The sequence below is a fragment of the Tarenaya hassleriana genome, unplaced genomic scaffold (genome assembly GCF_000463585.1).
Source record: "Tarenaya hassleriana unplaced genomic scaffold, ASM46358v1 Cleome27, whole genome shotgun sequence".
Classification (NCBI taxonomy): domain Eukaryota; kingdom Viridiplantae; phylum Streptophyta; class Magnoliopsida; order Brassicales; family Cleomaceae; genus Tarenaya; species Tarenaya hassleriana.
In genome coordinates this window covers 512,299-524,389 of record NW_010965946.1, presented here as the reverse complement: position 1 = coordinate 524,389, position 12,091 = coordinate 512,299, and the positions used below count along the sequence as shown (strand labels likewise).

Here is a 12,091-nt window from a genome sequence, read left to right as displayed (position 1 = left end):
CGGCATTCTAATCTCTTAGCCCTTCTAACTAATATCCAGATGCGAGAAAAGGCAGTCGGACATTCGAGCTCACATTTCACCGTGCTTCCGTGCCAAAGAAGGAGATCATGTTATCATTCGGACTTACCACTGCTCGTTTCTATATATGGAAACTGTGAACTGGCTTGCCGACAAAAACCCAGGCCATTGTCAAAGACAGTGAGGTTCAACCGACGTCCTGAAGGTGGTTACGGCGGGAGGTTTCGTTCCGGCGGAGGGAAGAAAGCATTTTCCGGAATGTAAAAGCTTCTGGGTATGTCATATATGGGGAGTTTATATCGATTTTGTCATCAGGCACCATATTTTCTCGGTCGGAACACCGTTAAGTTAAGTATGGGAAAGCTATCTGTTTTGGTTGATGGGCCTTTTAAGGATCCTCTTTGAATCGTGTTTCAGTTGCATTGGGTCACGACTCATGACTACGGTCCAGTCCCATTCGTCAACTTGCATTTTCATTCAATGTCTTTAATCTTTGACTTTTGAGTTCCAAGTAGATATTATATATTCATGATGAGAGTGATGAGCCAAAGAGAGGGAACATGCTTAGAGTGTGAAACAAGCAAAGTATATACATACATATATATATATATATGTATGTATGTATGTACGTATGTATTAAGGATTTGGGTTTTTTGTAAAGAATGAACTTTGATTCTATTTTGTAGCTGAAAGTGCAGGTGACGTGGAATTTATGATATAGGTTTGTATAATTAATGACTTTGTTGGGTCTACATTGGTTACACACCTTGTCTCCTCCTTAATTGAATCCCGATTTTTGCAGTTATTAGTATTACCCTCTCTCTCTCTCTCTCTCTCTCTCTCTCTCTCTCTCTCTCTCTAGGCTTTTGTTGAGATTAGGGGTCGCCAAATTGAATTACAGTGGTCACTGTACGGTTTTATCCAGATTTTGAAAAATGATATATAATCAAAATCATTTTGGTTATAAAACGATTTGAATCGATTATATATTCATTATTAAAAAAATATATATACGCTTTTGTGCTGGAATTAAGTTATCCAAATCACTAGTAATAGATAAAGTCGTTATTACAGGGTGTAACGACATTCGCGAAACGCAATTTGTGGCATGCGATTCGGGAACACACTCGCTTCCATGTTCCGTGGAAAATAAAAAGGCACGATGGATGGATGTCTTAAAAATATTATACGTACTTACTGTCTGAGAGTCGTATTGCATGCATCGTGCGACCGTATTCTACGCCACATTTTTATTTATACGAAAACCATAGAATGCATACCCGCCAATAATGAGACGTCACGTGTCCCTGCATGTGCGCATTACTCGGCCGTGTTTTTTCAGTTCACGGTCGTTTTCCATGGACATGAAATTCCCACACATTCCATAATAGTGTATAGTCACGGGTTCGAATTAATTATATAGCCAACTAACTATGTGGATGACTATATTTTTAACGTATGGAATTACAAATTATAAAATTTCAAAAGAAAAAACGTAACATTTTCAAAATGACAGGTGGCAGTTGATAAAATCATGGGCGACCAGGTGCTCTATGCAAATTGAACGGTACATAATTAACTATTTGATCAAAAGCTTTCTTGGTAATTAACCAAACCAAACTTTACTTCCGGATTCTATGTAGAAATACAAGCTTGGTAATTTTGTATTTTTGTGAAAAAAGAAAACGCACGAGAGAGGAGCCGAGAGTGGACATAACGACAATTCCTGTTATTTTTATTTTTATCTTATTTTTGGCAACAACGGAGTTTATTTTTTTTTTAAATAAAAAGTTTCATATATAAAAACCCACGAAAAGTAAAAAAGAAAAAAGAAAAAAGAAAAAACTGTTGACAAGAGAAGCCTCAGATGGTATAATATATCTGTTTGTGGTGTCAGCAAGGTAAGCATAAAGGGCTAAAAAAAATTCATAAAAGAATATGCTACAAAAAAAAAAAAAAAGATAACAATGGTTATGGCATTCTACCATGTAATTCCATTTATTAGCACTTTGATTTGGTTTGGTTCGTATAAATGTAAATATCTGCAGTCCATTTGAATTTTCCTAAATTCCAACTTGTATGAAAATCGAAAACTTTACTTAATAAAAAAACAAGTTATTATTTGAATTAATTATCTATGCAATTATTGTGAAAATTGGGTTTAAAATTGAGTAAATGGAATAACGAAATTGAATGCAATGCAAGCAAACCTGCGTTCACTTTTTTTTTTTTTTTTTTTTGGTTTGGTGTTGAATGAATGAGGCACTGCTTCAGTTGGTTGGTTCCCTTGTATTTATTTCGCTCTCTTTCCCAACGCCATCCCTTATTTATATCCATAACATACATACATATATATACATATGTATATATCCATTGTATTTCTTCGTCGCCACGACCGTTCCATCACCTCTCTCACCACCGACGTCTCATACTGACTCTAAATCCGTCACACTCTCCAATTCCTCGCGTGCCTCTCACGTGCCCGATCTCCCCCTCCTCTTCACAACCGCCATCGAAACGACGATTGGAGAAATTCTGCAGAGAAGCCATGGGTTCTCTCTTCGACGGCCATGGCGCAGACTCTGATTCCCACTCCTTCCCCTTCGATAACCTGAAACTGAGCGTCTTGATCATCATTCTCATCCTCCTCGTCACATTTCTCATTTCACTCTTCATCTGCTCCCTCCTCCGTTACCTCAACCGCTGCAGCCTCCACCGGCGCTCTCACTCCTCGTCCTCCTCCTCCGGTGTCGCAGATTCACGGAGGATATCTGGCCGCCGCGTCTCTCCTGGGATCACTGCCTCGTCGGTGCTTGATTCGCTGCCGATTTTTAAATTCTCCGCCGTCACGCGCCGCTCCTCCTCCGCGATCTCCGGTGACTGCGCCGTCTGCTTGTCGAAGTTCGAGCCGCACGACCAGCTCCGCCTCCTCCCGCTCTGCTGCCACGCCTTCCACGCCGACTGCATCGACACGTGGCTCGTATCCAACCAGACGTGTCCTCTCTGTCGCTCCCCTCTCTTCGCCGCCGAGTCCGATCTCATGAAGGCTCTCTCCGGCGGCGGAGAAAACAGCTTCCGCCTGGAAATCGGCTCCATCAGCCGCCGCCGCCAAATAACAGAATCGGGCGAGCAGCAGAGATCCTACTCCATCGGATCGTTCGATTACATCGTCGACGACGATGAATCCGAGGTCTCGATGACTGATGTCCGCCGGAGAAGCATATCCGGAAAGGACGAGGAGGCCGTCACAGTAGCGGAGCCGTTCGAGTCGAGCCTTGCGGCGGACATTGGTGGTGGTTCCAGGAACTGGCTGAAGGATTACGTCGACAGATTCTCTCGTGGTATATCGTCACGAGCATTGTCGTTCAGGAGCTCAGGGAGGTTCTTCACCGGAAGCAGCCGCCGGACTGAAGAGTTTCAGGGGACGGCGGACATAGAAACTAACCCAGCCGTCGCCGGCGAGGAGATCAGCGAGCTGTTCCGGTGGCTATCCGGAGTGTGAAAAACAACACATGATTGCGTTTGTAAATAATGAGGGGTTAATGTTTGTTTTGATATGCGAACAATGTTCTGGCTTAGCAATTAGAGTTCTATATTTCGACCGTAGGTTTGGATTGCATTTCGTTTATTTGTTATTGGATTTTGCGGATATAAAAAAAATTTAATGTTGATCGATTTCTATTAAGGTTTCACTGGAGTTAAATTTTCATTTGATAAATGGTTTTTATAGTTCAAAAATGTTATCTCAATTCGATTTTAATATCATTCAATTCAAACACAGTTAGTTAGCATCGGTTCAGTCTTACAGTAATGTCATTCAGTTCAAATACAGTAACTTCCAGTTATTCTGAAGTTGGAAATTCGAGAGATAAATTTTGGGCCTCTGGTACTTAATCTTTCGGCCCAATATCAACCTAAAACTATGGGCCTTTTATTCTCACTCTCTCGGCCGAAACCTTTGGGCCTTGGGTACTCTCTCTCGGCCCACAAAACATATCCTCTAATGGTAATGGTGAATATCAAGCATGAAACGTGAGCTGAAAGACAGATGGGACATTTTCGAAGAATGAAATTGCTTGCAATTTCCAGCAAATTCTGACGCATAAACGTTTCAAAGATGGAAAACTCAACATTTGGGAGGATCAAAACTCCAAGACTCGAACCTCGATCATACCCTCCTTTCGTTTGGGAGAATACCAAGCCACGACCTTTCCAGATTCCAGAAGCCTCAAGGAGTAATTCAAACTGAGCATCACATCTTCCATTCTTGCTCCATACTTTCCTGCCCCTACCTGAAACTGTGAATCTACTCTGAACACGATTGGCCCTGCAACCTGGAAAAGATCGCAACCGGAACAAGTGATCTCTCTGTCATCAGAACAGAAGGAAGAAAAGCCTGTTCTGTCAAGGGTTTCACTAAACGCCACTTTCAGTTATCTGAGACATTTGGTTGGGGGCAGAAATGGTTCTTTCTAAAGCCAATTCACTTTTTTGAGTGCAATCAGATTCATAAGAAACTTACCTGTTGCATGAATATGAGCTTTAGCCTGGGAGACCACAACGAATCATCTGCGGCATCAGCTGAAGATCTCGTAAGGGTTTGGAAGACCCTCTTGGCAAGTGCTGAAGCCGAGCAAATGTCCACACGAGCATCTACCCGGGTTAGATCACGGTAATACTTTCTGAATTGCCCTTTCTGGAACGTATAACAAACAGAACTGAACAAATCAGCGCTTATCGGACTCCTCCTCTTGTCTCGCCCTGTAATCCATGCTGCGAAACTGCCACCTGCGGTGATATCAAGCCACCACCATTAAAAGGTCAAGTACATAGACGAAATCCCATGAAATTTATCCACAAGACAGTGCATTTGCAGGGTTTCCGGAGAAATACCGATTATTCCTGATATTGCTGCATGGGGCTCCTTGAGGCGTTCATCGTATGATGGTACATCAAAATCATCATCTTCCGTGTTCGTAGTTCCATCATCTTCGCCCTCTTTTTGCCTCCAGAAGTCCCTGCTCATTTTGTATGAAACTGCTGCCTTGCTGCACAACCCAGGCATCAATGCAGGAGGAGCATCGCCATCAGCATCATTGACAGCCCGGGGTTGGCCACGGTTACTGTGTAGACCAAAGCGATATCTCAACCCAGAATCTGGGACAAGGGATGACACGTCAAAGGAAATTGATTCGGGAACGTCCCAGTAACGTCCTTTATGGTCAACAAACAGTTCAGGCCATGCTGCTTCCAAAGTGACATCATGCTCTTCAAGCTGTTTAAAAGCTCATCAAAACAAATTTAAAGGGCTCGAACTGTAAGCCTACCTATCAGAGAAACAACCGTGAAGGAGCCTAGCTAAATCAGCAAAGCTTCCACTATTTAGCAGATATGTTCCATTTACATGGTAACTATATGTGAACACGGAAGAAAAAATCGAGTCAAGTTCATACCGGATGGACAAAGGTTAGCTTGTTTCGAAATCCGTTCTTGTCACCCTGCCGCTCAGTGCTGAGCAACAAAGACGATGACGAACCCAATGCAAACTGCGCCCACATACCGATAGAGTACAAGGATTTGTCGATGATATGTTTTGCTGTGTCCTTGACAACCTGGAGATCCCACTCTTCTGCATTGGTGATTTCAGCTCTGATGTCTGATATCAGTTTCTTTGGTCGGAACTGCCCAACTAACCCCAGCCACCTACAAATACGAAAACCATGAATGAAAGACAAAGAAAGGCAAGAAAAATAAATAGATACAAAAATTTAGTACATATATTAGACGGCCGATATCATAAACATTGCCACAAGAACAACACTTAATGCCAGAACCAATCAAACATCTCATTACATGACGCTTCCTCATAAAAGACTTAAACCCAGACGAAGAATGGAAAGTACCATATAGACTCTTTTCGTCTTCATCACTATATCCTAAGACAAGCAGAAGAGAATTCCTGTATGCATCACTTCCATTTCCAAATCCCCATAGACAACTCCAAACAAGTCAACCAAACAACATAATCGCACCGTTTTTCCTTTGTTCTGTCTACCCTGAATTTATCAGTCCTACTGAAATTCCGACTCGAGACCGTCAGGGAAAACCCCTTCACAAGAGCACAAGAGCTACGCATGGCCAAGAAAGAGAATGTAGTGGCAAACAAAGGAACCGGAAATGCGAATAGAGAGGAGGATTACCAGTCGGAAGAGGAAGGACTAAGCAACAGAGAATGGAGAGAGAAGGAGCCGAGTTTCTTGTCGGAAGCAGGAGCAAGAGAAGGGATGATGCCGAGAGGAAAGCCTTCGCGAAGGAGAGAGAGCTGCTGAATCCGGTGAGCCCGGCTAGCGCGTGAGCCGTCGATGGGGAAGGGCTCACCAGGAACAGACCGAGCCGTACCGTCTAGGGTTTGAGGCGTGGAGATGTTCTGGTCCCAGAATGCTGAATCAATGGCGGTGTTTAGATTCGCCATTGTCCTTCTACCCACTCCTCTGAACCTCCTTATCCCTCTGTTGTCTGGGGGACTCGATGGAGCAAAGGGGTTTAGTGTTGTCGTCGTTCGATTCCGATGTCTCCTATGTGGGCTTCTTCGTGGGCCGCCCATTTTGGGCCTCTTTAAGGCCCATTCACTAAGTGGGCTTGCATTCAGAATTAGAACACGTCATTACAAGACCAAGTTCGCAAGGGAGATTCACTGCTCTCACCGATCACTGCAAACAAGCAGATTTCAGATAAATTGGAAACTGAAACTGTTTTGAATAGACAATGTCCAACCAAGCAGATTTGGATTTATTTGCAAATCTCAGATACTAGAGAAGCTCAAGATGACATCTTTAATGCCCAGAGACAGGGAACAAAAAGGGGGCACAAACAGGGAAAACCTCGCGAGCCGGCTTAGCTGGACATGGGATGGTTGTAAACATATTCAATGGCGAGAGAACAAGAATCGATCCTAACAGCTTCTTTGTCGGGTATTTCGAGCTTGAACTCCTCTTCCAGAGCCATCACTATCTCCACAGTGTCCAGGCTGTCCAAACCCAGATCTTTCTGGAAGTGGACATCAAGAGTCACCTATGGATTGGACAGTTGTTGAATGTGATTAGCAAAGGAAACCAAACAAAAGAACCAAGAAAGACAAGATGATTCCCTGATTCATACGCAATAAACAAGACAGGGCAAGGGAACAGCCTAATGAATGACAGTCACGGAAAAGAAAATGCAATAGACAGTAGAACTCGAACACAGTGACACGCATATATACAAGAGTAGATTCAGATTTGTGCCAAAACATTCAACTTTTCAACTGAAGAGTGATCAGGAACATCTCCTTGTGGAATACCACATCTCAAGCACACGCCCACAGGTCAAAACCAAACAGATCAGTAGAGGAAGCAGTCTCCAACATAGATAGATCCAAAAGTATCTTTTATGCATAAATGGAGAATTCTGTACCTCTTGGTGTTGGATCATTTGGGCACTTTTTGCATTTCCTCAAACAGCTAGTGCCAATGCAAAACATTCAGACTAACATCACATTCTCTCCTCAATTCAGAAAAACTAGTCCATTACAATAAGAAATACGGGCTTCGGTCTGATACCATCAACTACGAGTATAAATTCCACCAAACCCCCCTGTAATCCAAATCTATCCATAAGAAAATAAGAAACCCTCATCCTATCGGCGCTTTCCCACGAATCTTAGCTTTTGACATCGCATTTTACTATTGAAGACGAAGATTGAACTGACCTTAGCGGGATCGACCTTAGGGTAGCTCTTAACGACATCGAGAACTCTGTCGACGACTTCCTGCTTGGTGAGATGATCATCGTGCGATGAAAAGGATCGAGCGGAATTACGGAGATTGATTTGAGGAATCTTGGCTCCTGTGAGTGCTAGGGTTTGCACCGGAACCCTAACGTGTCGAAGAATCGCTGTTCTCAGAGCCATTTCCGGTCTCTTCGAGGGTTAGGGATCGATGTGTAAGCCTCTCTCTCTGGGAGTTCAGAAAGGTAGACGAGAAGGCCGCCGAGGAATCACGTGCTTGACACGTGCTTTATTGTATTTGTTGTGGGCCAGATTTGGTACATAACTAGCCCGGCCCAATATTGTATGGAGCCTTTTTCTTTAGCATAATTTACTCCGAATATCAACTAAAAAAATTGCAATCATTCTTAGTGTTCCAATGAATTAAATTTTGTTTTTAATTATATTAATATACCCACAATAAATAATTTTCTTAGATCTACATTGGATATATCAACACATGGGGCAAAAGAGGGATAAAAAACACCTGGCACTTTGCTGTCGATCCAAAGAAAAAGATTTTACAGGAAGAAATTAATTTGGAGGGTACAAATTCATAAATTACTGTTGGAATTTATGTCACGACAATATTCTTTATTATTTGTAACTGAGGTGGGCAAAGAAGGGACTAACAAACCTGGCATTTTGCTGTCGGTCCAAAAATAGATTTCACAGGGAGAAATTAATTTGGAGGGTACAAATTCATAAAAAAAAAATGCTACGATTATATCAAGACATTATATATATATATATATATATATATATATATATATATATATATATATATATATTTGCAACTCAGATGGGCAAAAGAGGGATTTCAGTTTTCAAACATGGCATTTTGCATATCCTGTGTTCAAAAATAGATTTTGCAGGAAGAAAGGAAGAAATTAACTTGGAGGATACAAAATTCAAAATCAAATGATTAACCAAAAAAAAAATCATAATCAAGTGTTACAATTTATGTCAAGATAAATATTTTTTATTATTATTTGTAAACTCACAAACCCAAAAAGCACCCATAAATTTTCACATATTTCAATAATTAGCCCTAATATTTTCCAAGTTCACCCAAATGACCCATTGGTCCTTCGAACGCAAACAACAAAATGCAAATCATTTGATGAAAACAGTCATGCACTCTTCTTCCAGTGTACGTCAGTCCGGGGCAAGAGGAAACGAGATTTCTCACCTTCCGGCGATCTCTACGGTAAATCTCCGTAAACCCCGGCGAGATCCCGACGGTTCTCTATCTCTATCCGATCTAGTTCGGTAGATCCTCCGAATCATGGCTCCGGTCTCGGCTCTCGCCAAGTACAAGCTCGTGTTCTTGGGAGATCAGTCCGTCGGCAAGACCAGTATCATCACTCGGTTCATGTACGACAAATTCGACAACACATACCAGGTATTTTCATTTCAATTTATGTCGAAGATGCGCGGCGTAGCTCGATTTTGTAGGATTATTGCCGGAAACTTGTGGGCTGGATTTGCTTTGGGTCCAATTTTCACTCTTTTAGACCTCTGCTTTGTTGCGAGGTTCGTGTTCCGAGATGGAATATCAGTTTCTTCCTTGATCTCGTGTTTGAATCTGTGTAATTACGCGTTGATCCGTTTTGTGGATCAATGCTTAGTGTATAGAAGGTGAAGCTGACAGGTTACTGGCGATCGTTTGTGATCTGTTTTTTACCATTCTTCATTTTGTAATTTTCTGCTAACCATTAACCTTAGATTGGTCTGCAAATTCAAAAAGATTCCGTGCCATATACAATTCTAAGTTAAACTGAATGATAGTCTCCTAAGGAAGTTTCTTCTTTGTATCTTTAATCTGAGTTTAATATGCTAATGAAGAACTCCTGTTCTTGATGTGAATATGATGACAGTGTAGGACCTATAGATAAACTGCCATCACTCTACATAGTTTTTATTCCTTATTTTCTAAGAACTTTCCTTGTTTTGTTATCATCAGGCCACAATTGGTATTGATTTTCTATCAAAGACAATGTATCTTGAAGATCGAACTGTTAGATTGCAACTCTGGTAAATTCTGGACCCAGTGTTAGTCTTTTTTCACCGAAAAGTGACATCACGTATTCTAGTTTACGAATTAACCTCGAGACGAATGGCAGGGATACAGCTGGGCAGGAGAGATTCAGGAGTCTTATTCCGAGTTATATCAGGGACTCGTCTGTTGCTGTCATTGTGTTTGATGTTGCAAGTATGTGAACTTTGTCACTCTCTCTGAACTTGTCAAATGCATGCCTTTTTTTTTTCTAACGTCACAGATTTGGTGGCTATGGCATGTTAATAATCATACGAGCGAATGTGTTATCCATAATCTTTTTGTTGTTATTGATCAATGTGTTTTTGTTTAGAGATCTTCCATATGTGCATTCTGAAATCCAGTTGAGTTTTCATTTTTCCACGTGATTTTAGGTAGGCAGTCCTTCCTAAACACTTCTAAGTGGATCGAAGAGGTTAGGACTGAGCGTGGCAGTGATGTGATAGTTGTGCTTGTGGGTAACAAAACAGACCTTGTGGACAAAAGGTATTTGATATTTTTACACCTTCTCTTAGGCTTGTGAGGGTACATTTTGATGCAATGTCCAGATAATGGCAAAATCACAATCGTCATAGAATACCTGACACATAATCCATCTGGTGCCAAAATTTTCCTTTCTCGCTCATGGCCCTGGTGACTTTGTGAATTCAGGGTCTTGGTCCTTGTTTCGTCAGTTTAGTTGTTGTAGTTGGAGGAGTTTGATTATTTCTTTCTGCCATGGTAAACCCAAGTTTAACTTTTGCTGATGACATTGAGTATGCTTCCCAAATGAATAAATGGCTCATGCTTACCACCCTTAGTATCCATCTGCCTGCAAATCAACCACTATCCGAGAAGACTACGCAGAAAATCCGCATCTGGTCAACTGGTTATGTAGGCATCAACAAGCTTTAAAATTTGCCGTGGGGCTTGTTGCTTACTGTCAATGACCTACAGTATTGATGTATTTGTTTGACAGGCAAGTATCAATAGAGGAAGGAGAAGCCAAGGCTCGCGAGCTTAATGTGATGTTTATCGAAACCAGTGCAAAAGCAGGCTTCAACATAAAGGTAAAACGATTTCTGCTTCGATTTTGTAAGAGTAAGGAGTTATGCTGCATATGCACTTGACTTCAACTGAGCCCTATCAAAGCCTACTAATATGGATGGAATATTATCTTAATCTTCATATGTGCCGCTCTCACTAATATGGGTGGATATTATCATAATCTTCATGTCAATGCTCTATGAACAATGTGGGCAGCAGATGCAGAATATGACCCTGAACCCTAAACCCTAACCCTAATCCTAACTAAGCCAAGATAGCGGCAGCTTTGCCTGGAATGGAGACACTGTCTTCGACGAAGCAGGAAGATATGGTCGATGTGAATCTCCGGTCTTCCAATGCAAATGCATCTCGTACACAGCAGCAGGCCGGAGGGTGTTCCTGTTAATGCCACAAAACAAAATTGACAGAAGAAAAAAATGAAGGGAACTAACTCCTCACATGCACATGCTCTCTCAAGCTCACATCCATCTGTAAAAAATTTTGTCTGCTTCCGTTTTCCAACTACATGCACTTTGTTCTGTCTCCATTGTTCCAAAACAAAAAGGGAAGTTGATCTTTGGACTCTTCCGTGGTAGTACTCGTGCACTTTATATGTAATTGTGTGGACCGACTTTTCGATCATTCACATGTATTGTTGTGGATTTGGTTATAACTTATAAGTAAATGTATGCGACTTTTCTGTGTAAAAGCTAGAAAAAAAAAAGTATGTCAACAACCATATACATATATATATATATATATTTAATTATAATCTCACTTTTTCCCTTTTTCCACAGTGTCCATGTGATGGCACAATCAGAGGGCCGAAGACAGAAGATGGACACATGGATTTGGTCAGACGGCATAAATGAGCCATTAATTCTATAACTCCAGGTATTATTATTCCACCATTTTCTCCCCATGCATACATTTCTCCGTTTCATACGTTTTAATGCTTTGATTTTTATGACCTTTGAATCCCCCCCCCCCCCCCAAAAAAAAAATGAAAAATCTAATAAGTAATTTGAATTCAAGGAATTTCTAAGAAAGGAGACAATTTTCGCGATCAGAAAAAAAAATTGCCAACTTCCCCCTTTTCTGACCGTTACCGTAAACGAAGACCTAAAGAAAGCCGCGATCCGTCTCTGTTGGTATTTTTTTTTCACGGGCCCGTCGAATTTAAT

At 41.4% G+C, this 12,091-nt stretch overlaps 5 protein-coding genes across 5 annotated transcripts in view; 3 read left to right on the top strand and 2 right to left on the bottom strand.

Moving 5' to 3' along the window:
• Positions 1-513, top strand: part of LOC104817179 — a 1,463-nt gene extending 950 nt beyond the window's left edge. Inside the window, exon 3 of the mRNA XM_010546252.2 lies at positions 40-513. Coding sequence (XP_010544554.1) covers positions 40-158 — 119 coding nt within the window. The 3' untranslated portion in view covers positions 159-513. The remainder of the gene's footprint in view (positions 1-39) is intronic.
• Positions 514-2,375: 1,862 nt separating this feature from the next.
• Positions 2,376-3,699, top strand: LOC104817178 (E3 ubiquitin-protein ligase ATL4). Its single transcript, XM_010546251.2, has one exon. It carries the CDS (start codon positions 2,567-2,569, stop codon positions 3,518-3,520), a length of 954 nt encoding a protein of 317 aa, XP_010544553.1. The 5' UTR covers positions 2,376-2,566; the 3' UTR covers positions 3,521-3,699.
• Positions 3,700-4,051: 352 nt separating this feature from the next.
• On the bottom strand, positions 4,052-6,724 carry LOC104817177 (protein TRIGALACTOSYLDIACYLGLYCEROL 4, chloroplastic). The gene is made up of 5 exons (XM_010546250.2): positions 6,219-6,724; positions 5,472-5,721; positions 4,912-5,293; positions 4,541-4,806; positions 4,052-4,352 (listed from the first exon to the last, which is right to left on the bottom strand). Exons 1-5 carry the CDS (start codon positions 6,620-6,622, stop codon positions 4,161-4,163), a joined length of 1,494 nt encoding a protein of 497 aa, XP_010544552.1. The 5' UTR covers positions 6,623-6,724; the 3' UTR covers positions 4,052-4,160.
• Positions 6,725-6,750: 26 nt separating this feature from the next.
• On the bottom strand, positions 6,751-8,032 carry LOC104817176 (acyl carrier protein 1, mitochondrial-like). The gene is made up of 2 exons (XM_010546248.1): positions 7,766-8,032; positions 6,751-7,089 (listed from the first exon to the last, which is right to left on the bottom strand). Exons 1-2 carry the CDS (start codon positions 7,964-7,966, stop codon positions 6,913-6,915), a joined length of 378 nt encoding a protein of 125 aa, XP_010544550.1. The 5' UTR covers positions 7,967-8,032; the 3' UTR covers positions 6,751-6,912.
• A 915-nt stretch (positions 8,033-8,947) lies between these two features.
• Positions 8,948-11,577, top strand: LOC104817175 (ras-related protein RABH1b). The gene is made up of 6 exons (XM_010546247.1): positions 8,948-9,227; positions 9,789-9,859; positions 9,949-10,037; positions 10,256-10,367; positions 10,840-10,955; positions 11,177-11,577. Exons 1-6 carry the CDS (start codon positions 9,111-9,113, stop codon positions 11,311-11,313), a joined length of 642 nt encoding a protein of 213 aa, XP_010544549.1. The 5' UTR covers positions 8,948-9,110; the 3' UTR covers positions 11,314-11,577.
• Positions 11,578-12,091: the final 514 nt, after the last annotated feature.

What these genes read in the sequence shown, in the direction of transcription:
- LOC104817178 (XM_010546251.2), top strand. Translation starts at nt 2,567, where the DNA reads ATGGGTTCTCTCTTCGACGGCCATGGCGCAGACTCTGATTCCCACTCC.
- LOC104817177 (XM_010546250.2), bottom strand. Translation starts at nt 6,622, where the DNA reads ATGGGCGGCCCACGAAGAAGCCCACATAGGAGACATCGGAATCGAACG. An exon ending in AGTCCTTCCTCTTCCGACTG is followed by an intron (nt 5,722 to 6,218) that starts GTAATCCTCCTC and finishes TCGTATTTGTAG; the next exon opens with GTGGCTGGGGTTAGTTGGGC. An exon ending in AGCTAACCTTTGTCCATCCG is followed by an intron (nt 5,294 to 5,471) that starts GTATGAACTTGA and finishes GCTTTTAAACAG; the next exon opens with CTTGAAGAGCATGATGTCAC.
- LOC104817176 (XM_010546248.1), bottom strand. Translation starts at nt 7,966, where the DNA reads ATGGCTCTGAGAACAGCGATTCTTCGACACGTTAGGGTTCCGGTGCAA. An exon ending in CTAAGGTCGATCCCGCTAAG is followed by an intron (nt 7,090 to 7,765) that starts GTCAGTTCAATC and finishes TCCAATCCATAG; the next exon opens with GTGACTCTTGATGTCCACTT.
- LOC104817175 (XM_010546247.1), top strand. Translation starts at nt 9,111, where the DNA reads ATGGCTCCGGTCTCGGCTCTCGCCAAGTACAAGCTCGTGTTCTTGGGA. An exon ending in AATTCGACAACACATACCAG is followed by an intron (nt 9,228 to 9,788) that starts GTATTTTCATTT and finishes TGTTATCATCAG; the next exon opens with GCCACAATTGGTATTGATTT. An exon ending in ACGATTTCTGCTTCGATTTT is followed by an intron (nt 10,956 to 11,176) that starts GTAAGAGTAAGG and finishes ATCCTAACTAAG; the next exon opens with CCAAGATAGCGGCAGCTTTG.